Here is a 26,642-nt window from a genome sequence, read left to right as displayed (position 1 = left end):
TTTGCCCTTGCCACTTGCATTAATATACAGTAAAGATCTCCTCCAGGTTTTCTGACAGTTAGCAAATCATCTCACTGGGAATTAATTTTCCTCTAACCCATATCTACCTCAAGTACTTTAGCACTTGAGTTAATTAAAGATCAGGGTTTGCCAGTTTCACAGCTGTTGACTTAACATCTTTCAGTTTTTTTTCTTTTGCAAATTAAAGTTATCCAGGCATTTCCATCCTAAACATTATGTAAGCTACCTCCTGGAGGCTTCTCAGCTCAAAGAGGATTTTTTTCCTTTTTTGTTTGGGAAGGAAATAGAGTGTAATGAATTGAGCAAGGAACTGAGAGTCAGGATGCTTGCTTGTATGACCTTGGGCAAACCACAGAAACTTTGGCTTATTTATCTACCAGGAAAATGTACCCAGTCACATAAATAGTAGTTTACAGGTTGACCATTCCATTTCCAGATTAAGTGAAAATTAATAGTTTCTGCAAAAGCACTTTGAGATCCTCATTTGAAAGTCACTTGACAATGTCAAAACACTGTGATTTTTAAAAAGGAGCTCAGTGGTCATGTTCCCCCCACCCCAGGTAATCCACTTCCTGGTCCTCTTTCATTTGGCTGAAGCATTTGAAAGAAAACTGGTTGATTTCTCTCTTCATGTATCAGCACAAGGTCTCCCCTGTTGGCACAATACATTCCAGCTCAAAGGCTGCCTGTTATTGGTGGAATGAGCTCTCAGTCACATGGCAGGAGGGAGCGCTCCCTCGGTCTCCTCTGATTGTTTTCAAGGATTAACAGATGTACTTGGGGTGAAGAAACTGATTCTTTTCTTGATGGAAAGAAAAACCTCTTTCCGCTTTTCACTCATTTTTTTATCTGTAGGATTTTCCCTGACAGCAGATCAAATGTTTGCAAGCATGAATATCAGGTAAGTGTCTTTACATCTCTTCATGTCCCACATCTGAGGGTGGATGCATGTGCGAAATTAGAGCTCTGCAATTACTTTGTATCTGCACAGTACGGATTATAGTTTTAATTGCATTTCAAAATAGGCAGATCTGATGAATACAAATTCAAATACTAAGAAATACTGAACTCTAGGCAAAATAAATCTCTGTGTCTTGAAACAAAATCTAATTTGGACCATACCTGCTGTGAGATATTATTCTATGATCAGAAATAATCCTATAACATAAAATGTGTGTGCATGTATATGTCTTCAAAAAATGACACCACCTGAAATTGCATTCTTCCTATTTCTTTTATATTAAATTTTTTTTAACTACTCACCTTACAGGTATATTAGAAGGGACAGATAAAAACGTTATCTATATTTCCATTATCTTTTTGGAGTTTTCTTTTGTATCTTAAGGGAGAATGTAGACAGAAGCCATGGAATGAAACTACAAAAAAAGATTCACTTTTATAGCATCCATTTCCAAAAGCTAACTACCAAAATTGTTATTTAATTTATATTTCCCAATTGCCAGTAACATTCAGCTTCCCAGAAGTTATGTGATTGAATATACCAGGCAATGAGGGACACATGGTGAACTGTCTAAAGTTGTGTTTAAAGAACTTTGAATCAATAACTGAAGGAAAACAAAAACTATCATAGATTTTAATTCACGTATTTTTTTGTGCTCAGTTATGTTCAAATCAACTAATGTTCTTCTTTGGGTTAGTAACAGGCACTCCTTGAAAGAAGAGTTGTGTATAACTGACTGTATATTATGCTGAAAATTTTACATAAGTATATCTTAAAGGTCTTGGCTAAATATGTACACAAACATTTGATCAACATATATTTATTATATATGGTTTGTATATATGTGGCATATTATATATGGTTTGTATATATGTATATGCATGTGTTTAAACATACATATTTGGTCCAGATCTGTGATATATACATATGTACACGACAGAAACACTTCCATGCCGGCATCACATGTGTATATGCGAATATATTTGGTCCAAGTGTATGATTTCAGCCTTGTGAAGAGCTCTCACATGTGGAAGCTCCTTCCACCAGGGCAGATTGGCAGCTTATTTGTAACTTCTAAATTTAGAGAATTTTCTGGGGCCTTAAGAGATCAGGAGACTTATACATAGCTACCATTTGTCGGAGGAAAGACTTGATCCAGAAGTCTTCCTGATGCCAACCCAGGCCTTTTATCCACAGCACCAGGCTGCTTCTCATTGTATAAATATCTTTGTAAAATTATGTCTGAAATTAAAGATGCTTTTCAGTTTTATTTGTGTGATGATTGAAAATTCTGAAACCTGAGAGAAAGATGATGGCTCAGAAAAAATGAAGGCAGAATAAGACTTGGAGATATACAAAGCCCTGTTCTTCCTTATGGACGAGAAACAGTGCTAAATTATTAGAGGGAGGATTAGATGTATTTAGGGGCCTCTGGGATGAGTAGAAATGAAGCAAGGGAAAGTCAGATTGGCCTTTGCTCATGATCTCTGTGCTGCCCAGCACAGGTTTCAAACTGTTGATTTAGATGTTAGTCACAGCTGTATTCTAAACATCTTTCTGAGGAAATTCTGGGGGATGCATGCTCTCCAAATATGGGGCCCTTGGTAGCTAGGGACTCAGTGGTCTCTTGGAAGCCATTAAGTCTGAACCCAGCAGCATTTCCATACATTTCTGAATCAGGCTCATCTATCCCTTGTCACTCTAGGCCTTTCCCAGTTCTGTGACTGGCCTCCTTTCCACTAAAAGTGCTGGGTACACTTTTAACCTGAGATCCATTAACTTTTAAAAAAAATTTTAAAAAAGGAATGCAAGAAGCAAGATGGATTTATTGTGTCTAAATATCATCACAGCTTTACCTGACACTCATTACCAAAGTCCAAAATAGCTGATCCAGGCATCACCTAATTTAATCTAAGGATTTTCCAACTTTGATTTTGTTGCCATATATACTATGTCATCAAGAAATCAAGAAGCTTTTCCATATAATTCAGAATTGTGAGGGTTTTTTTTTAAATGTTATATGTTTGGGTTTTTTCTTTGTAATTAAAATGATACACTTGAAACTGATTTTGAGAAACAAAACCGAGATTGAGGCACTAAATTGGTGGAACACAGTCCAGACTTAGGAAACCACGTTATTATGGCCATTCCTGTAGGGCTGATAGAGATGGGGCTGGGGTGCTGCTGGGGTCTCATTAAACCTTTCTTCTGCCCTGCCTCTACCCAGATCTGCACCAGATACTTTTTGAATGGGCCTGAGATGTTGTAAACAGATGCCTTGGATGGTCTGTAGAATGATGGATGCAGCTGTGAAATATCTTTGTAGAGTCTTATCTTGGGGTGGAGGACTCTCCAATACAGGGGAAAGGGAACATACCTAGTATCCTTATATATCAGAGAACAATATTATTTGGGAAAAAATACATGATTTTGTCAGCATTTTAGTGATTCCCAGTTTTTCTCAAGCTCCTTTCATTTATTTGATTTTATGTTTATTATAGGTTTATTCAATTTGTAGGTCATTGTTTCTTAGTTTTTAGATTATAGTTTGCATTTACAACTTTGAATGTCTTATATTTCAATATTAAAATAGAAATTAAAATGTTATTTTGTAAATAAAATTATAGAATGCTCCCATATTAAAAAGTACGTTTAAAAATGATTTTAGCATGATTCTATAGTATGAGTATACTTAAACTTGAATAAATTTTTCATTCATTCATATGTTTATTCATCTCTATAAACAACTAGGAAAGATTCCCAAAGCCTTTGTACTGAGTTGGTCTAGGTGGCCTTAATCTGCCTCTGACTGGAAATCATAAATTTCCTTAAGACCAGAGCCTCTTTTGCTCCCCTTTTAAAATCTTTCCACGGAGACAGGCCATCCTTGGCTCAAAAATAAGAAACCAGCCTAGACAGCCTTCAAAGGTGACCCACAACCTTCAGAGTGACTTAAGAAACCTGTCAGAACAGAGATCCTTGGGCTTTACAGTAAATATGCCTAAGAGAATCCCCAGGTAGGCCAGCCTACCCCAGTCAGAGCTGTGCCTCTGAGGGATGGCTTGTCTAGCAACATTGTACTCCAGTCCAGGAGTGGGAGATGTCTCGCTTGTGTGACTCTCCTTGAAAAGCTCTGTACCCCCACAGGTTTGCATGACTACTTTCCAGCTAGGGTTAGACTGAGGAAATGGCAGTACAATATTTTTTGGAAAAATATGTTCAGTTTTTGCTTTTTATGGCTTTTTCAATACCTTTTTTTCTCAAATTCAGATGTCATTTGTCTGGCACAAACCTATTACTTATGCCATCTAGTATCAGATGGATGTGTTTAATGGATATCTTGGTCAATTTTTTCTAGATGCTAAAGAACAATATGTGAGCAAAGTAACCTCCAAATGACAAACTGACAACACAGGAATTGTGATTATGTTAATTTAATCCCAAATTGACTCCTCTGCTATGAATATGTATTTATAAATGGGAACCTTAGTTCTCTGTCTTGAGAAGGGTTACACTGGGTGAACACATTGACCTATGTTAAATTCAATCAACCAGTCATTTGTTTATTAAGGGTCTGCTATGTGCTACTTGCAGTACTATATGCTGCAGACAAAGGGACAAAAGATGAAAACAGTCCCTGCTCACAAATAGCTTCATTTCAAACTACTTGCACATGAATGAATATGGTTTGCTCAACAGGGCTAGTACCTCTGGGACTGGTTGCTAAACCACAACTGCTCATCCACCTTTGGTGTCTGCTGTGGCTCCAAAAAGCTGTAGCATGTATCATGACCATACCCCTATAAAACCATCTCAGCAAACAGGCAAAACCAAGGAGAGGGTAACTGAGAAGCCTCAAATTCCTCAGTGAGTTTAGGCATGTCTACTTCCCTAAAGCATGAGAAGACTTTCCCCAGTGGAATGGGTGGATGAGAACAATTTATGCCAGTGGCCATGAAGGCCTCTGAAGTGGGCTCTGTGGAGCACTTAGAGCTTGACCAGACATTGAAGGTGCCAAGGTCATCCACTGCATCCTGGGCCATCGCCATTCATCTTGACTTTTGTCCTACCATTGGACTTCAATGACTCTGGAAGAGTGAGTCTCTAGAGGGCAGCCTCAGGAGCAATGATTAAAAGGGGTAAAGAAGCAAGTTTAGGCTCTGTCAGGAAAAGCTTTCTAGCAGAGAGCTGTCCCAAAGTGGAATGGTCAGCTGTGAGAGGTCCTGGGTACCTTTTCACTTGCAGCTTTCAAGCAGGTAGAAGGGATTTTGGGGGATGGGACGGGGAGTGGAGTAGATTGGACTAGATGGCCACCAAGTTCCCTTCCAACTCTGAAATTCTGTGAAGTTCATCATGAGCTAAATCAATCAAAATGTCTTTATTAGTTGCTTCTTATGTTCCAAGCCAAGGGTTCTTAACCTAAGATCTGTTAACTTATTTTAAAAAATATTTTTATAATAATAGCAACATTTTATTTCTTTACGAATCCTCCATGTTTTACTTTACGAAGTTTGAATCCAATCTCTGAAACATTTATGACCAAGGATAAGATACTTAATTTCTCATAGCCTCATCTTTAAAATAGGGATAATAATATAGTACATAATCCCTTTCTCCCAGAGTTGTGAGGATCAAATGTTGAATGTAAGATACTTTGTACATTGTAAAGAGCTGTATAATAACATGGCAGTTATAAAAAGAATAAGGGAAACAGAAATCTGGAAAAAAAATCTTAGCAGAGAGTTTCTCTGGTAAGCCAAGTCAACAAGCAATTATTAAGCACTTACTGTACGCCAGGCAGGCACTGTGCAAAGTGCTGGGAACACAAATATTAGCAGGAAGTCCTTATCCTAAGGAGTTTACATTCTAATGGGGGAAGAAAGCCTATAAAAGAGAATTGATAGAGGGGAGGGAAAAGATGAAGGCAGAGAGTCAGGTGCATTATAGAGAAAGTCCAGGAGAGTTCAGGGCCACCTGGAGAGTAACTGAGATCTGACAGGTCTGGGCCACTCCTTAAAACAGAAGTTGGAGGAATAGGGATGGGGTGAATAGTCAATCAAAGGGAGAGGTCAAGGGGCTTAATTCCAAAGTTTAAAGACCAGGAGTGGGGTATGCTTCCAGTACGATGAGGTTTTTGTGGCTTTATAGCCTCTGTGTCTAGAGACAACTAGGTAGTGCAGTAGATAGAGCTCTGGAGTCAGGAAGACCTGAGTTCAAATTCAGCCTCCGACACTTAACTAACTGTTTGACTCTGGGTAAGTAACTTAATCTCTGTTTGCCTCAGTTTCTTCATCTGTAAAATGGGACTAATAACAGCACCTATATTGTAGGGATGTTCTAGGATCAAATGAGATAATATTTGTAAAGTGCTTAGCATAGTTCCTGGAAGGTAGTAGGCACTATGTAAATGTTTATTTTCCTTATAGAAACAGTTCAGGGAATCAAGAGCACAGTATGGAGAGGAAAGCATCTCATTTCTAAGACATATAAGAATCTGATTCAAATTTATAGAATTAAGAACTATTCTTAAAAAGATAAGTGGTCAAATGATCTGAACAGACAATTTTCTAAGAAAAAAATTTAAGCTATCAATAACTATGAAAAAATGCTTTTTGTTCTTATTGAATCCTTTCAGTCATTATCTAACTCCTCATGACCCCATTTGGAACTTTCTTGCAAAGATACTGGAGTTATTAGCCATTTTCTTCTCCAGATCATTTTATAGATGAGGAAATTGAGGTAAACAAGTTTAAGTGACTTGCCCAGTATGACACAGCTAGTAAGTGTCGGAGGCTGAATTTGATCTCAGGTCCTCCTGACTTCAGCCTATATACTCTATCCATTGTACCACCTTGCAAATCACTAATAATTTGAGAAATACGAATCAAAGCATGGCCACTGCTGCATTCTCTTTGACAATACCTCCAACGTAAATATGGGCGCCCAATTCTCAATTATAACAAAAGGCATATCTGTTACTCTGAGGATTACTGCAGAGAGGGTTGCCCTTCTTTGCTACTGTGGTCCACACTCAAGAAGACCTGGAGCCTGTTGAGGCTGAGTCCTGTGAAATTACTTTGGTCCTTAAAGCTCTGGTTGTCTTTTGGCAATAATTTCTATGTCTGCACAGATAGCTTTGAGGACATTAGATGCCTGGGGTCATGTTGGGGCTGTTGCTGGCTGTTTGTGCTTATTTTTCCAGAGAACCATTACATCAGGGAGATGCTGCCATGACATGCAAGTGAATTGGATTCAAGTGAGGAGGGCTGTGCAAAGTCACCAGCCTCACTTTCTCCTCCAGAGCCATCTGGGTGCTATGGCCAGTACAGATCAGAATGACTAGAGATGGCGTAGGATGCAGTGGGAACCTTGGCTTTTTCAAGATAAGGTCTTTACCAGGTCTGTTAGACTGAGGCAGCACCCATTCAGTGATTAAGGCTTAATAAAAAAATGAAGCAAAAAATGGCCTCTTTTAAAAAATATAGATCTGGGAGGGGAAGACCCTCAGGGTTTCTGGTGAAAATAGAAACAATTGTTATTTACCTTTATTCTGAGCCAATTAGGGCCCCAAAAGTGATCAAGTAGGGCTTAGTCTGGGCCAAGAGGTCTTTAAGAGATAAGACTGGAACAATCTCTGCTGTGTAATTGTTCTTGCACATCCAGGATCCACAGTGCTTATCTCTTTCAGTCTCTGCACACATTGCTCTACACTGAGGAGGAGGAGGAAGAGGAATTTGATAAGCTTTTCCCTTAGTACTGAACTGTATTAGATACAAAATTCTCATAGGAGACTTTTGATATTGTCATTTGATAAACATTTGTTAACCACCTACTGTGTGCCAGGTACTGGGCTAAACTCTGGGGAAAAAGAGACAGCCCCCGTCCTCAAGGAACCCAAGCCCACAATCTAAGGGGGAGACCACAAACCAACAGGTAGAGACAAGCTCCTACAGGGTAAATGGGAAATACTCAACAGCGAGAATACACTAGAATTAAGAGAGGTTAAGGAAGGCTTTCTGTAGAAGGTGGAGTTTAGTTGGGACATGAAGGAAGCCAGGGAAACCAGTAGGCAATGTTGATTAGGGAGAGCATTTCAGGTAAGGGAGAAAGCTAGGGAGAATTCCTCGAGAGAGTTCCTGGAGCAAGAGATAGTGTTTTGTTCCTCGAACAGACAGGAGGCCAATGTCACTGAGTCAAAGAATGTGTAGTGGGGAGTAAGGTATAAGGAGAATGGAAAGATAGGAAGGGGCTAGGTTATGAAGGGTTTTGAATGCCAAACAGAATTTTGTATTTAATCCTGATGGTGATAAAGAGCCACTGGAATGTATTGTATAGTGGGGAGACATGGTCAGACCTGCACTTTAGGAAAATCACTTTGTCTGAATGGAAGCTGGATGGAATTGGGGAGAGACTGGAGGCAGGCATACACATCAGCTGGCTAATACAATAATTGCATTGTTTCAGAGGAGAGAAGGAGGCATATTTAAGAGATGTTGCAAAGATAGAATTGACAGGCTTTGTCAACAGATTGGATATGAGGAGTGAGAAATAGTGAGGAGTCACTTCCTAGGAGATACCTAGGTTATGAGTTTGAGGAGTTGGGAGGATGATATTGCCCACTCCAGTAACAGGGAAGGTAGATTGGGGAGAGGAGGTTTAGGGGGAAAGATAATGAGTTTTGTTTTGATCTCCCTCAAACATCTCAGCTTACGTTGGTAAACATTTATGTCAGGTAGCATCTGTCTTTGTCTGTGTGAGGTTATCTATTGCTTTGGCTGTTGTCCCTCTTAGTCTATCTGTTAAACTCATCACTTCATCTGGTTTTAGGGACCTTTCATTGTGCCAGGTGCACTCTTGTCTGTTCAACTTCAGTCTCCCAAGATTATTCTTCCAAATTGTAGTAAAATAGAAATCCGAGAAAGTATACGGCCATAGTCTGTCAAGCATTCCCTTCTTATTTATTAGCAGTATGGGGGTTGTTTAGTCAGTTCAGTGATAAGTTCTTTCTGTCCTCTGGAGATTTCTACAAGCATATAGGAAAATTCCCATAATAGCAGTTAAGGAAAACTCTCCTTCTCACAGATTCTTCCAAGAATTTTCTTTATAATGTTTCTTTGCAAGATAAAAGTTGTCACACGCTTAGAAAAGATTTCTTCATCCTTTCTTTATCTTTGCCGTCGCTGTGAACAGTATCTTTAGAATGACAGTTAAAACTCTCTGTCTCCTCACAAACTTTTCATAGAGCAAAGTTAAAACTTTTTTTCCCATGGACTCTTTAAGGAAAAGCAGTTAAGCTGTCATTATTTACTATCCCTAAACCTCTTAAAGACAGAGGCACAGTATTTATTCTGACTGTGGGAGAGACCATTGAAACTGACAGTATGTTTCTTATATGTGTTAATTTTCTGTGTAAAAACAGACTCTTTTCCTGTATTTTTATTTTAGAATTCCTCTAATTTCCCTTCATCCTGGGGATATTGTATAGCCCCATTTTTGTTGTAGTTCAGTTGTTCTAATTGTGTCTGACTCTTTGTGACCCCATTTTTAGTTTTCTTGGCAGAGACACTGGTTTGCCATTTCCTTCTCCAGTTCATTTTCTAGATGAGGAAACTGAGGCAAAGAGGGTTAAATGACTGCCCAGAGTCACACAGCTACTACCAGATTTGAACTCAGGAAGACCAGTCTTCCCAACTCAGGGCCCATTGTGCCACCTAGCTTCCCCATGTTCCCTTTACCTATCTAGACTACCTTTTATAGGTTCTAACAGTATATTTTAAAACATGACTTCCATACAAGCAAAGTATATTGCTCTCAAAGACAGAATATGTAAAGACAACCTAAGGATTATAGGTTTCTCAGAAGAACGTGACAAATCAGGAAACCTGAATATCATAACGAAAACAATAGCAAAAATCCCAAGGTAATGGAGTTCTTTGCCATTTCCTTCTCTAGCTAATTTTACAGACTATGAACTGAGACAAATAGGGTTAAGTGACTTAGCCAGGGTCACACAGCTAGTAAGTGTCTGAGAACAGATTTGAATTTAGGATGATGAATCTTCCTGATTCCAGGTCCAGCACTTTGTTCACTGCACTGCCTGGCTTCCCAAGTTGTTGTTTGTTTCAGTAGTGTCTGACTCCTTGTGACCTCACTTAGAGAGGAAAAATAATCACTACAACGGATAAAGACATCGAAATAGCATTTAACACCTATAGACCTCCCACGTCCATATAGGGGTAGGTTGGTGGTGTCTTATGTATGTTCTCTTGCTTGATCTTGATGATTTTCATTACATTTACTCTTGATGTTTTTGGTGCCTTGTTTTTCTTTTCATTTACACTGTCGTAGTTACCGCATATTGTTTCCTTCTGCTTCATTCCACATCAGTTCATACAGATCTTACCATGCTTCTCTGCTTTTATCATATGCAAAATTTCTTATGGCACCGTAGCATTTATATATCAGTTTGTTTAGCCATTTCCCAATTGAAGGGCATCTATTTTATTTCCAACTCTTAGTTATCACAAAAAGAATTGTTATATAAATATTTTGAAGTATGTGGAAACTTTCTTCTTATTCATGATTTCCTTGCATTATAAGCCCAGTAATGGCTTTCCCAAAGTGGTTATGCATGCCATTTTCAGAGCTCCACCAACTATATATTAGGGGGCCTATCCTGCTACAACCCTATCAACATTGACTATTGCCATTTTTTGGGTCATTTTTGCCAGTTTATAGAGTGTGAGGTAAAACCTCAGGGTTGTTTTGATTTACATTTCTCTTATTATAAGTGATTTGGAACAGCTTTTCATGTGACTGTAAATACTTTGCAGTTCTTTTAGAACTGTGTATTTATGCTCTTTGTCTATTTCTTTATCCAATGGTCAAAGATTATAAACAAACAATTCTACAACCAAGGATCAATTACCCAGCAAAATTGAGCATAATATTTCAGGCAAGGAGAAATAAGTGATTTCCAGACCTTCCTGATGAAAAAGCCAGAGCTCAACAGAAAATTCACTCTTCAAACACAAGTCTCAAGAGAGGCATAAAAAAGATAAACAGGGAAAAAATTATTATTCAATATGGACAAACTATTTACATCCCTATAAGAGAAGATGATACTTGTTAATCTTGATAATTATATGTTTATTATGATATTTAAAAGGGATGTATATATAGATAGAGGGAATGGGTACAAATTAAATGATATGATGGTAAAAATGTGATTTAAGGGTGTAAAGGGACAGTAATGGAAGATGTGAAAAGGAGAAGGCAGAAAAATGTAATTTATATCACAGGAAAAGGCACAAAAACATTACAATAGAGGGAAAGTAGGGAGAGAGATGAGCATCGTTTGAGATTTACTTCTGATTTGGTTCAAGGAGGAGATAACAAACTCAGTTAAGTATAGAAAGCTAACTCCATAGACAGTAGGAGGGGAAAGAAAAGGGAGGGGAAGCTAAAAGGGAGGAAAGAAGTAGTAAGGGAAAAGGGGAGTAAAAGGGAGTGGGGCTGAAAGAAGGGAGGGAAGACTGAGAGAGAAGTGGTGGTCAAAAATTAAAACTCTATTGTGGAAGGGAAGGGAGAAGAGAGAACTAAAGGCGTAAATGAAGGGAAAGAGGATGGAGGAAAAGACACAGATAGTAATCATAACTGTGAATGTGAATGGGATGGACTCTTCCATAAAACAGAGGTGGACAGAAGAATGGATTAAAAACCATAATCCAACAATATGTTGTTTACAAGATACACTTTTGAAATGGGGGTATGCACACAGGGTAAAGGTAAAAGGTTGGAGCAGCATATGTTGTGCTTCAGCTGATGTAAAAAAAGCAGGGGTAGCAATCCTAATCTCAGACAAAGAAAAAGCAAAAATAGATCTAATCAAAAGAGATAAGGAAGGAAACTATATCCCACTAAAAGGTACCATATATGTGGTCCAAGTGGTAAGGCATCCAGATTCTTATAGGAGAAGTTAAGGGAGTTACAGGGAGGGATAGATAGCAAAACTATACTAGTGGAGGACCTCAACTTCCCTCTTTCTGAACCTGATAAATCTAACCTCAGAATAAACAAGAAAGAAGTTAAGGAGGTGAATAAAACTCTGGATAAGGTAGATATGATGGATCTCTGGAGAAAATTGAATGGGAATAGAAAGGAATATACCTTTTTCTCAGTGGTACATGGCACATATACAAAAAATTGACCATGTACTAGGGCATAAAAACCTTACAATCCAGTGCAGAAAGGCAGAGATAGTCAATGCATCCTTCTCAGATCATAATGCAATAAAAAATTATATGTAATAAAAGGCCATGGAAAGATAAACCAAATATTAATTGGAAACTAAATAATCGACACCGAAAGAATGAGTGGGTTAAACAACAAATCATAGAAGCAATCAATAACTTCATTCAAGAGAATGACAATAATGAGGTAACCTACCAAAAGTTATGGGATACTGCAAAAGCAGTTCTTAGGGGAAATTTTATATCATTGAATGCCTACGTGAATAAAGTAGAGAAAGAGTAGATCAATGACTTGGACATGCAGGTGAAAAAGCTAGAAAAAGAACAAATTGAAAATCTCCAAGTAAATACCAAATTAGAAATACTGAGAACCAAAAGAGAGATTAATAAAATTGAAATTAAGAAAAGTATTGAACTAATAAATGAAATTAAGAGTTGGTTTTATGGAAAAACCAATAAAATAGATAAACATTTGGTCAATTTGATTTAAAAAAAAGAAAGAAGAAAACCAAATTACCAATATCAAAAATGAAAAGGGTGAACTCACCTCCAACAAGGAGGAAACTAAAACAATAATTAGAAATTACATTGCCATAACTGTAATGCCCATAAATTTGAAAATCTAAATAAGATGGATGACTATTTTAAAAAATATAAATTGCTGAAATTAACAGAAGAGGAAGTTGAATACTTAAATAACCCCATTTCAGAAAAACAATTGAACAAACCATCAATGAACTCCCTAGGAAAAAATTTCCAGGGCTAGATGGATTTACAAGTGAATTCTATCAAACATTAAAGAACAGTTAATTCCAACACTATATAGAGTATTTTGGAAAATTATTGAAGAAGGAATCCTGTGAAATTCTTTTTATGATACAAATATGGTTCTAACACCTAAACCAGAAAGAGTCAAAACTGAGAAAGAAAATCACAGACCAATTCCTCTAATGAATATAGATGCAAAAATTTCAATAAGATATTAGCAAAAAGAATACAGCAACTTATCATGAGAATAATACATTATGATCAGGTAGGATTTATACCAGGAATGCAGGGCTGGTTCAATATTAGGATAACTATCAGCGTTATTGATCATATCAACAGCAAAACTAACAGAAACCATATGATTATGTAATAGATACAGAAAACCGTATGATTATCTAATAGATAAAGCTTTTGATAAAATACAACACCCATTCCTATTGAAAACACTAGAGAGCATAAGAATAAATGGAACCTTCCTTAAAAAAATAAGCAATATTTGCCTAAAACCATCAGCAAGCATTATATGTAATGGGAATAAGCTAGATGCATTTTCAATAAGATCAGGGGTGAAACAAGGATGTCCATTATCAATCACCACTGTTATTCAATATGCTACTAGAAATGTTAACTTTAGCAATAAGAGAAGAAAAAGAAATAGAAGGAATTAGAATAGGAAAAGAAGAAACTAAGTTATCACTCTTTGCAGATGATATGATGATATATTTAGAGAATCCCAGAGAATCAAGTAAAAAACTACTTAAAATAATAAACAACTTTGGCAAAGTTGCAGGTTATAAAATAAACTCACCTAAATCATCTGCATTTCTATATATTACTCACAAAGTCCAACAGCAAGAGATAGAAAGAGAAATCCCATTTAAAGCTACAACAGACACTATAAAATATCTGAGAGTTGACCTGCCAAAACAAACCCAGGGACTACATGAACACAATTACAAAACACTTTTCGCATAAACAAAGTCAGACCTAAATAAGTGGAAAAACATCAGTTGCTTGTGAGTAGGTCAAGCTAATATAATAAAAATGATAATTCTACCTGAATTAATTCATTTATTCAATTCCACACAAATCAAACTACCAGATAATTATTTTCTAGAGCTACAAAAAAATAATATCAGAGTTCATCTGGAAGAACAAAAGGTCTAGAATATCAAGGGAACTAATGAAAAGAAGTGCTAGGGAAAGTGGCCTACCAGATCTCAAATTGTATTATGAAGCAACAATCATCAAAATTACTTAGTACTGGCTAAGAAATAGAGGGGTAGACCAGTGGAATATGCTAGGTACTCAAGACACAGTAGTCACTGAATATAGCAATCTACTGTTTTATAAACCCAAGGACCCCAGCTTCTGGGATAAGAACTCACTGTTTGACAAAAATTGCTGGGGAAACTGGATAACAGTATGGTGGAAACTGGGCATAGACCATTACCTGACACAGTACACAACAATAAAATCCAAATAGATACATGATCTAGGTGTAAAGACTGATACAATAAACAAATTAGGGGAGCAAGGAATAGTGTATTTGTCAGATTTATGGAGAATGGAGAAATTTTTGACTAAACAAGAGATAGAGAACATTTTGAAGTGCAAAATGGGTAATTTTGATTACATAAAATTGAAGTTTTTGCACAAACAAACCCAATGAAACCAAGATTAGAAAGGAAGCAGAAAACTTGGAAAGAATTTTTGCAACTAGTGTCTATGATAAAGCCCTCATTTCTAAAATATATAGAGAACTGAGTCAAATGTACAAGTCATTCTCCAATTGATAAATGGTCAAAGGATATGAACTGGCAGTTTTCAGAGGAAGAAATTAAAGCTATCTATAATCATATGAAAAAAAATGCTCTAAATGACTTGATTAGAGAGATATAAGTCAAAACAACTCTGAGGTACCACATCATGTCTATCAGTTTGGCTAACATGACAAAACAGGAAGATGATAAATGTTGGAGAAGATGTGGGAGAGTTGGAACACTAATTCATTGTTGGTAGAACTGTGAGCTGATCCAACCATTCTGGAAAGCAATTTGGAACTATGCCTAAAGGGCTACAAAAATGTGCATACCCTTTGACACAGCAATATTGCTTCTAAGACTACATCCCAAAGAGATCATAAAAATGGGAAAGGGTCCCACATGTACAAAAATATTTGTAGCAGCACTCTTTGTGGTGGCCAAGAACTGGAAATTGAGGGAATGGACATCAATTGGGGAATGGCTGAACAAGTTGTGGTATACGAATGTAATGGGATATTATTGTGCTATAAGAAATGATGAACAGGAAAACTTCAGAGAGGCCTGGAAAGACTTATATGAACTAATGCTGAGTGAAAGGAACAGAATTAGGAGAGCTTTGTACACAGCAACAACCACAGTGTGCGAGGAATTTTTCTGGTAGACTTAGCCCTTTACAGCAATGAAAGGACCTAAAAAAATTCCCAATGGTCTCTTGAGGCAAGATGCCTTCCACATCCAGAGAAAGAACTATGGAATTCGATTACAGAATGAAACAGACCATTTTCTCTTGTGTTATGTTTTGTTTTGCTTTATGGTTTCTCCCATTCATTTTGTTTCTTCTATTCAACATGACTAAAGTGAAAATGTATTTAAATAAGAATGTATCTGTAGAACCTATATAAGATTGTGTATCATCTTGGGGAGGGATGAAGGAGGGAGGGGGGAAAGAAGGGGAGGAAGGGTGAAAAATCTAAGATATATGGAAATGATTGTAGAAAACTGGAAACAAATAAATTAATTAAAAATAAATAAAATGCCTAAACTAGCAAAAGATCAAACACAAATCTTAAATAATTTAATCTCCAAAAAGGAAATATAAATAAGTGTAAAAACAACTACCAAAAGGAAAAAAATTCTAGTCTCAGTGGATTAACAGAATTCTATCAAACTTTTAAAGAACAAATCACCACACAATACTACACAAATTACAATTCTCAAAAACTGAGAAAGACCTAGAAGCTCCCTCTGTTCTTTAGTAAAAATTAAATGTTCTTTAAATGTATTAGACTAACCATTAGATGTGTATCATTCTAAAGAAAGGGAGTTTTATTTGTGTGTGTCTATGTGTGCATGCTTGTGTTTTCTTTAAAGCAAATATTATTATACCCTAGACTCTTCTAATATGGTTATGAACCTGAACCTGTAATCTCTCTTATATAAGTGTTCACTCTAGTTTTACAGTTTGCAACCCATTCATCTGTCCATCCTGACTGACTCAATTCAAATCCTACAATAAATTTGCTGCAATGAGCTGGGTGACTTCCTTGACTTCTTGAATTCTCTTGTCCTTGTGTAAATATAAAAATGAGGGTATGGGGTTTCCATTACTCATTCCTTGCTCTTGGTACATGAATAGCCTATTTTTTTGTTGATTTTATCTTTCTTTGATGAAATCCTTCATACTTTTTCTCTTGCATAATTCTTTCTTTAATTTGTGCCAATCCACTCATACCCACCATGCACCTCTCTATTGCTCATTGGGTGATCCTTAATTTCAGTTCTGTGAACATTAAAGCATTCCGTGGCTCGTAGTTGCACCAAATTATATGACTATCACTCATGATTATAATTAACTATTTAAATTAAGAGTCTATGAAAGTAGCAGTGTGTAATGGGGACATTTTCTTTGACTATATTTGCTATGAGGGTTTTCCTTTTCCTTCCCTTCCCCTCCCTTCCCTTCCCTTCCCCTCCCCTCCCCTCCCTCCCCTCCCCTCCCCTCCCCTCCCCTCCGCTCCCTCCCCTCCCCTCCCCTCCCCTCCGCTCCCTTCCCTTCCCTTCCCTTCCCTTCCCTTCCCTTGCCATTCTGTGTCCTTCCCTTCCTTGATCTCCCCATCCTTTCTTTTCCTGTCTCTTCTCCCTCTTTCTTTTTTCTTTTTTTGCTTAATTGGTTCAGGAGTGGGAGGGAGAGAGAAAATAAATTGTTCATTAAAAAATTAAAATTTCAAAAATGAAAGAAGAGTGACACTTTTACAATAACAAAGAAAAATTCCAAAAACATACATTGCAGTTTTTCCAAATACACCAGTAGATTTTTCACAGTATTAATTATTTTATTCATAAGGGCACAGATTTAGAGCTAGAAGGGATTTAGAGATCACCTAGTCTAATCCCCTTATTTTATAGATGAGGCCCAGAGAGGTTAATTGATGTCTTGAAAGCATCCTGTTAGAAAGTGGCAAAGCTGATATTTGAATCTAAAATCATTCTTTCTCTCTACTGCTTTTATTGCAACAGGCTACCTCTCTTTATGTTTGCTGGTACAGCATAGATCACATATCAATGTGTTTCTCTGCAAAGGGATCATCTGAATGAAGGGTCATTGAGAACATAGACTCATTTTCCTTAGTAATTTTAAGTCTCTTATTTCAATTCTTCACTGAGTTTTTTGGTATCATAAATGCAGGTATTCATCTCATCCTGTGTGATTCTTGTTCATGCCTTGCCATAGATTATCATTTTAATCCATTCTGTTTTCCACTTCCATTTTATGGGTGAGTTCATCCTATTCATTTCTAAGTGTGTATTTCCCTTCATCCTGTTTTTTCTCATTTCTCTCTCTCTCTCTCTCTCTCTCTCTCTCTCTCTCTCTCTCTCTCTCTCTCTCTCTCTCTTCTCTCTCTCTCTCTCTCTCTCTCTCTCTCTCTCTCTCTCTCTCTCTCTCTCTCTCTCTCTCTCAATTTTCTCAAAAGTCTTTTTTGCTTTTGACCACTACCTCCCTAATTAACCCTCCCTCCCATCTCTTATCCCCTTGCACCCTTACTTACATGTTGGGTAAGATAGATTTCTATACCCAATGGAGTGTGTATGTTATTCCTTTTTTGAGCCAATTCCAGTGAGAATAAGGTTGAAGCATTGCCCACTCTCCATCTTTATCTCCACTATAAACAGCTCTTTCTTTTGAACCTTTTTTGCATGAGATTTCCCCATTTTCCCACTCCTTTCTTCTCTCTTCTCTCAGTGCACCTCTTTCTTATCCTTTAATTTTATTTTTAAAAAATCATCCCATCATAATCAACTCACTCCTGTGCCCTCTGTCTATGTAGGCACCTTCTAAGTGTCCTCTAACAATGATAAGATTCTTAGTAGTTATAAGTATCATCTTGCTATATAGGTCTGTAAATAGTTTGACTTTACTGAATCCCTTATGATTCTCTTTCATATTTGCCTTTTTATGTTTCTGTTGTCTTGCATTTGAAAGTCAGATATTCTATTCAGCTTTGGTCTTGAATCAAGAATGCTTGAAAGTCCTCTATTTCATTAAATATCCATTTTTTCCCTTGAATGATTATACTCAGTTTTACTGAGTAGGTTGTAATCCCAGCTCCTTTGCCTTCTGGAATATCATATTCCAAGCCCTCTGATCTTTTCCTTTAGAAGCTTCTAGATCTTGTGTTATCCTGACTGTGGTTCTATGATATTTGAATTGTTTCTTTCTGACTGAGTGCAATATTTTCTCATTGGTCTGGGAGCTCTGGAATTTGTCTAGAACATTCCTGGAAATTTCATTTTGAGGTTTCTTTCAGGAAGTAAGCAGTGGATTCTTTCAATTTCTCTTTTACCCTCTGGTTCTAGAATATTAGGGAAAGAAGCAAAGACAGTAAGAAAGAGTGAGAAAAGCAATGGACTTGAAATCACAAGACCTGGGTTCAAGCCATAGCTGTGCCATTTACTTGTTATGGGAACTTGCTTAAGTGACTTCTTCTACTTCCTCAGGCCTCAGTATCTTCATCTATAAAATGAGGGCAAGGGGAGAAGGAGTTGGATTGCATATTTTTTAACTCCAATTATATTTAAAATCCTCCCTGAAATTTTTAAGAGAAAAAGAGGAAGAAAAAAATTTAGCAGAACCCATCGATATATTGAAAATCGTCTTTCAGCATATGCAATATTCCACGGTTATGGACTCCATGGTAAAGGAGTAAGGGGAAGCTTCTTTTCACATTTCTTTATAGGGGCCATGTCTGTTCTTTGTAATTTTACAAAATGGTCATATTTAATTTACAATTCCACCAATAATGCACTAGTGTGCCTATCTTTGTTTAACCCTTTCAACATCTTTTGACATCTTTGCCAATTTGTTGGGTGTGGGGTAAAACCTTAGACTGACATTTTATCTTATTATTAGCGATGTACAATATTCTTTCATATGATTATTAATAGTTTGTAATTCTTTTGAAAACTGTTTGTTCATCTATTTTGATCAGCTATCTAAAGAGGAAGGCAAGTCAGTTAATTTCACTGGGCTTCAGTTTTTCTCATCTTACAGATGAGGAAGTTGGTTTCAATGACCTATGAGCTCCTTCTAGATCTAAACCTATAATCCTATGGTCTGCATGTTGGAAAAATTCCTCTTATTATTTTAATATTAGAAGGTAGAATTGGTAGAAAGTATCAATGTACCCCTTCAGTTGTCTATCTATTGTCTCCATTAATCTGATACTGGTGAGTGGAATTCAACTAGTGAAGTTTCTATCATGCCTTTTAATGTGCTAAATTATGTAAAAATTCCTAATGAAGTACTTCTTTATGCCACAGATTTAGTTAAGCATTAAATCAAATAATGTCTTGAATATACATGATGAAATAGAGTAGCTATCTCTTATTACAATGGTGTAAACCAGTTAGTATAAGTTTTTTCAGGAAATTTTACCACAGACATAATATGAACTTTGGTCTTTACTGGAGAGAACTTTACTATAAGAATAGACTTAGAATAAGAATCTGACTTTTGTCACCTAAAGATTTAAAAGCAGAAAAATTAAGCTTTCAAAATTTTATGAGATATACAGTAGAGTAATTTCTTTAGCATTTAAAAATTTTTAATTCATGAATACTTTGTCTAGTCTTAAGCAGTGGTAAGACTGAGGATTTGCTCTCATGAATTATTTTTGTTTTTCTGTGATAGACGTCATGGAATATAGATGTTGAAATGTTCAAAATTAATACTAAATGATGAATAAATTTCTGTTGTTATTATTGGAGTCTCTTAGAAATTGGGACTCTTCTTCAGATATGAATGGCATCATGGTATATGAGAAAGAGATCAAGCTTTAGAGCCAGGAAGACCTGGACCCCAATATTGCCTCTAACATATACTTTTTGACCCTGAGTAAATGGTTTAATGTCTCCGTGTCCCAGACAACTCTCTAAGATTATAAATTGCACAAAAGGTGTTAACCTTTGTGGGTAGAAGGATCTTCCTCACTGGAGAGTTCCATCCCAATGAATCCCAGGCCTGGTTCTTATCCTTCTAGTGCTCAGGTATGGTGATGACTAGAAGCCTTTTGAGAGTCTGCAAGTTTGTCCTTCTGTGAAACATGTCCTAAGTTCTTTACCTCATCCTGGGTCATCTCCAATCATCCTGATGAATATCTGGTCACTGGATTCAGATGGCTCTGGAGGAGAAGTGAGGCTGGTGACCTGTATAGCCCTCCCTCACTCAAAACAAAGTCAAGTGCAAGTCATGTTATTATTTCTCTGATGGCATGATCTTCTTGGCAACGAAGGATGAGCACACAAATTCTTTGCCACATATTAAAGTGGTAACATGTAAGATTTAAGTTTAGTGTATTGTCAGGAGTCAGTGATGTTATACTTGTATGGTTCAACAATACAACGGTGACATGTGTCTTTTGTCCTCATAGTGCTGTTTCTTTGGCAGAACAGAGGCATGATGGACATGTGAAGACAAGCCCAAATTTTAAATCAAAACCAACTCCACAGGTATGGATGTGTCAGGAAATTATTTTATGTCTTTTCTTAAGTGTAATTCAATGTGTTTCATTGAATAGTTCCATTCCTAAAAACAATTAAATTACCCTCATTTTTTGAATTCAGAGATTTTTGAATTCTTAGGGTGAGATTCAGTTTGACCCTTTCTTACCCTGAAGATTGTGGAAGCAGATTTAAAACTAGAAGGGACCCTAGACATCATTAACTCCAACCCTCTCATTTTATAGATGAGGAAGCAAACGCTCAAAGACTTTAAATGATTTGCCCAGGGCCACACAGCTTTTAAGTGTTGAAAGTAGAATTTGAACTCAGTGCTTTCTGACTACAAGTCTTCCACCCTATCTATTAAACCACATTGCCTGTCATCAGAGTAAAAATTTACCACTTACACTGCTCCCAAGTATAGGGAGTAGGACTCATTTATCCCTTTGTGATTCCCTTCTGGAACCATCGTAAACCAGTTGGACCTACTCAAGAAAGCAGAGGAAGATTCTGCGAGACCCAGAGCATGGCTGTCTGCTTTCTGGCATTTTTTGCCTGCATCCCGAGCATCACTTTGTACTTGTTTGCTTTGGAGTTCAAGCTGTGTTTCTTGCATTTTTGTTACTTTCTGAATAACATCTATCTTTCCAAGGCCAGTATTCCCAACTTGCACCAATCTAATGGAGCTGAATCTATTGGCTTTCAGGGAGCAATTAAGTGCTCCATTTAAAAGTTGACTTACTAAGGAGCTAGATTGGGTTGATTTATTTTGCAGAATAATTTTCCAGTCACTGAAGCCTGTAATCATCTGCATTTTATGTCACTGTGGTAGCGTTGCTTTCAGGCATGCTCCCTCCTTTGATTTGGTTGCAATAGTTAAATAACTAAATATTAGTAACTGTTTGTCCTGCTTGACTTTGAGGTTCTCTTTATTTTTCTGTACTTCATTGTTGTATCTCCCAGCATCTGTTAGATGTTTATAATTCTGCTGCCCCTGTGGCGAGATTAACTACCTGATAATTTTAGATCAGATTTGGGAAACTTAATAGCCAAGAACATTTTTTGTTCTTAAAGCCCTTGTGTTTTAATTGTGGAAACTGTCTGTTTAAGAGAGGCAGGCTTTCTTTTATATGTGGAATGTTCTGTTTATGATGAGACTTTTTTTAAAGGTAAAAAACAAAACAAAATGTTTTATTCCAAATAGTTATAAATGAGAAGCTTTTAGAGGGTCAAAGGTAACAAAAACTTTGCTTTGTATGAGATTGTTCTGTTTTCTGTCTTTGTTTGGGCATCCCAGGCACCTCCTAAAACAATCCTGATCTTGGAATTTGAGCTTTTAAGTTACAAAAGTGATAATAGGTAACGTTTATATAGTGCCTACTATGTGCCAGACACTATGCTAAACACTTTATAATTATTGTCTCATTTGAGCCTTACAACAACTCTGAGACATGGTTGCTATCTTCTCCATTATACAGATGGGGAAACTAAGGCAAACAGACTTGCACAGAGTCAGTCATACAGCTAGTAAATGCCTGAGATTGGGTTCGAGCTCAGCCCTTCCTGACTCCAGACCCAGTGCTCTGTACACCGTGACTGCACTTAGACCTGCTCCCTTCTGGGAGTTCAGTTTCTCACTTTGTAAAATCAAGAAATTCGACTATTTGATCCCTGTGGTCTCTTCTAGTTTTGACTTCAACTACATCTCATCATTGTAGTTGGCATCAACTACAATCTCATCAAAAAAGGAAATCTAGAGCGAGAACCCTGGAAGACCTTCAATCAATCAAGAAGTATTTATTACTGTGTGCAAAGCACTGAGCTCGGTGTTAGGAATGCAAGCATAAAGAATAGAACAATCTCTGCTGCAAAAGCGTTTACCTTCTAATGAGGAGATGAAAATATGTATAGTATAAATATAAGGGGAATAAATACAATTATATATAAACTAATTAAATACAAAGAGTTTGGGATCGGGAACTGGTGGAACAGAAAAGGTTTCATGTACAATATGGTGCTTGAGTTGTATCTTAAAGGTGTAGAGAGACTCTGTGAGACAGGCAAGGAAGGATTGTATGTCAGGCATGACATTTTGAGTGATTTTATTTGGGGAGGTGTTTTGGCTTTAAACTCTCAGTCCCTCCCAAAAAGCATATATCTGTTCTATATAAGGGTTACCACCCTATTTTCTGCCTCTGTTCCCCCAGGATTCAGTCTTCTTAGATACCAAGTGTTACATCAAGACACCTGGCCTTCATATCTAGTTATCAAGAAAAATGAGTTTAAATTGGAAATTTCCAAATGACCTGATTTCTTTGGGATAAAGGGGTTGGCAGTTGACCCAGAAGTGGATGGTTTCATGATGTCCTGGGGTTCTTGTCTCAGGTGTTGTGTCTACATAATGTGTACTCTTGGCTCTACAACTGAAGGTGCCTATGGTTCTCTAGGTGCAAAAAATATCAGAATTCCAAGTATGGTTCTGTTATTATCTAGGTCCGGGTGGGGGAGGGCGAACCTGCGGTCACACCTGAGGACCTAGAGGGCCACCTGTAGCCTTGAGGCTGTAGGTTCCCTACCCATGATCTTGGTCACCTAACATCCCTATATGTGACCTTTTCCATTTCTAGAGAAGCTTTTATATTATGGAGAATTAAGCTCTTTGTTGTTGTTGTTTTTCTTTTAAATTTGCCTAATTAGAGCATCAACTACAATCTCATCAAAAAAGGAAATCTAGAGCGAGAACCCTGGAAGACCTTCAACCCCAGCCATCTCACTCCCATTAACGTCTCAATGAATGGAATTCCTTGCATTCTCTTCTGGGCTAAGAGAATAACAATCAAATTTAAAAATCAGCCTTTGTTGGACCTCACAGATAAGGCATTTGGAAAAGATGCAAGAGTAGACATTGGCAATTCAAACTGCAGTGAAGAAAATGCCATGTGAGTATGAAATCTCCCCAATACCGGCATCAGGGTTTAGGAATTGTATTGCTGCAGCTGTTTCTCCTAACCTATCATTAGCTAGTATGACCGTGCTAAGGACTTTTGTAATATTTGATGTCTCTATTCTGGGACTATTTAGAAAGGAGAGGTAGGCCCCCTGGGAGTTGACCCTAAAAATTTTCTTCAAGGAATTAGAGCATTAGGGAGATCAGTTCAGTTATTATTTAGTTGTGTCTGACTCTTCATGACCCCATTTTGGAGTTTTCTTGACAAAGATCCTGGAGTGGTCTTCCATTTCCTTTTCCAGCTCATTTTACAGATGAGGAAACTGAGGCAAACAGGGTTAAGTGACTTGCCCAGGGTCAGGCATCTGTGAAGTGTCACAGGCAGGATTTAAACCTAGCTTTTCCTGATGTGAAGTAGACTTGTTCACTCACTAAGCCACGAATAAAATGGCAAAACTTGATCGCCATTTATATTTTCCATGTATAATCTTTGCCCAAGCTCCCACTTGAGATGCTGGGAGCTCCTTTTGGCCTTTATCCCCAGTGTACTCTTAGCAGAGGAAATAGAAGTTCTTGACTATGTGTGCTGCATGAGACCCTTGAAGCAGCAGTGTGACTCTTGTGGCCTTGGTGGAAGCAGAGAACACGTGAGAATGGTCAAACTATTTCCAAGAACAATTCAGAGGTGCTAGGTTTCCCTTTTGTCCCCCAAAGCTGTAGACATTTTTAGGTCAGGGATGGGCCTCAATAATAACACTAGCTCACGTCTCTTTCTTTTTTTTTGAGGGAATGGAAGTTAAGTGACTTTCCCAGGGTCCCATGGCTAGTAAGTGTCTGAGGTTGCATTTGAACTCAGGTCTTGTTGACTCCAGGGCTAGTGCTCTAGCCACTGTACCACCTAGTTGCCCTACTACCTCCATTTCTATGACATGCTACAGTTTGCGAAACTCTTTCCTCACAAAACCCAGGGAAGTGGAAAGTACTTAATACTATAATGTCCATTTAATGATCTGACCCAGTTCACACTCCTAATGAGGGAAAGGTAGGCCTTGAACACAGGCCTTTCTGCTACATCATACTAATTTCCATACATGGGACCCACCAATCTGCAGACAATCATTCCTCTTTCAAATAGTCAGACTTCAAAAGTCATTTAGAATCATTCATAATGCTGAGGATTATTCATTTTAACTTAAACTGAGCAAAATAAATAAACTGGGCAGTAGTTTTCCAAAGCCATAGTCAGGAAACATTTTCCAGAAAATAAGTGGGAGTGGACTCCTCACTGTTCTAGAATTTTCAAAGACCTCCACATTAAGGATGTCTTATAAATACCTTCTAATGGCTTCAGTGACTTATTTTGCTTAGCTCATGTCATAGGTAATTTAGCATTTCCATGATTATAAACCACCTTTTCAACAGCTGAGATGTGATTGGCTTTGAATGGTCTAAAGTGGTGCTCTGAGATTGTGCTCAGCTACTGACAAATGAGTGGTTCTTATAAATGGGTAATTGCATGAGATGTATATTTATGTTTTTATATAAACATTTTTGTTTGAAATGCCTTTTCCTACCTGAACTTCACCCCTCACTTTTGAACATTCCTTTTTCATGAAAGATAAAATAGATTATTATGTTGATATATATTTCCAAGGCAAAACTGGTTTCTTATGTTATCCTTAATGGAGTCTCTGTTAATGAATATTAAGTAATAGTTTAGATCCCACCAAGATATTCTTCTTCCAGGTGAGATATATAGTAATGATCTCAGTGACAGCTGATGACCTTCGCCTCAAACTGTAATCACTAGAAGGTCTTTTTTATCTGATGCTTTGTACAAAGGAGACAGCTTCATTATCATTTTCTTATATCTCAGCCAGTGCACTGATGTATCCTTGTTTCCACAGTTATGAGCAAAGAGTCAGGGCAATTATTCTCCTGCCCCTCTGGCTCATTGTGAAAGGAAACAGAACTCCCTCTTCTTGGAGGGGTCTTCAGGACCCTCAAAAACCACTGATATCTTCAGATCAAGAGTTCTTTTTTAAAAACATATTGATTTATTTTTAGTTTTTAACATTCATTTCCACAAGATTTTGAGTTCCAAATTATCTCCCCGTCTCTCCTCTCTCCTCACCCCAAGACACCTGCATTTTGATTACCCCTTCCCCCAATCTGCCCTCCTATCACATCTCTCCCTTCCCTTATCCCTATCTCCTCTATTTTCTCGTGGGGCAAGATAGATCTGTATATCTTATTTCCCGGTTGCATGTAAAAATAATTTTTAATATTTGTTTTTAAAATTTGGAGTTCCAACTTTCTCTCCCTTTTTCCCTCCCCACTCACCCCCACTGACAAGACAAGCAATTCAATATAGGTTATACATGTGGTTATGCAAAAGACTTCCATAATAGTCACGTTGTGTAAGACTAACTATATTTCCCTCCATCTTATCCTGTCCCTCATTTATTCTATTCTCTCTTTGGACCTTGTCCCTCCCCAAAAGTGTTTACTTCTAATTACCCCCTCCTCCCATTTGCCCTCCCTTCTATCATCCCCTCACACCCCACTTCTCCCCTTCTCCCCTATTTTCCTGTTGTGTAAGATAGATTTTCATACCAAATTGAGTATGCATGTTATTCCCTCCTTAAGCCAAATGTGATGAGAGTAAATTTCACCTTTTCCCTCTTACCTCCCCTCTTCTCCCCTCCACTGAAAAAGTTTTTTCTTGCCTCTTTTATGAGAGATAATTTACCCCATTCTATTTCTCCCTTCCTCTTATTCCTCTCTCACCCCTTAATTTTATTTTTTTAGATATCATCCCTTTGTATTCAACTCACCTTGCTCTGGTCCTTTCATCAAGAAAGCTTGAAAGTCCTCTGTTTCATTGAATGACCATTTTTCTCCCTGAAGTATTATACTCAATTTTGCTG

General features: G+C 37.4%; 1 protein-coding gene across 1 annotated transcript in view; it reads left to right on the top strand.

Moving 5' to 3' along the window:
• Nucleotides 1-465: 465 nt before the first annotated feature.
• The window catches only part of LOC140501994 (V-type proton ATPase subunit S1-like protein), a 39,894-nt gene continuing 13,717 nt past the window's right edge, over nt 466-26,642 (top strand). The window contains exons 1-3 of the mRNA XM_072606225.1: nt 466-922; nt 20,696-20,774; nt 23,463-23,704. Of these exons, the coding sequence (XP_072462326.1) occupies nt 738-922; nt 20,696-20,774; nt 23,463-23,704 (506 nt within the window). The 5' untranslated portion in view covers nt 466-737. The remainder of the gene's footprint in view (nt 923-20,695; nt 20,775-23,462; nt 23,705-26,642) is intronic.

The sequence above is a fragment of the Notamacropus eugenii genome, chromosome 4 (assembly GCF_028372415.1).
Source record: "Notamacropus eugenii isolate mMacEug1 chromosome 4, mMacEug1.pri_v2, whole genome shotgun sequence".
NCBI classification, from domain to species: Eukaryota; Metazoa; Chordata; class Mammalia; order Diprotodontia; family Macropodidae; genus Notamacropus; species Notamacropus eugenii.
The sequence above is the reverse complement of the archived record's forward strand: the minus strand, read 5'-3'. Positions and strand labels throughout refer to the sequence as shown.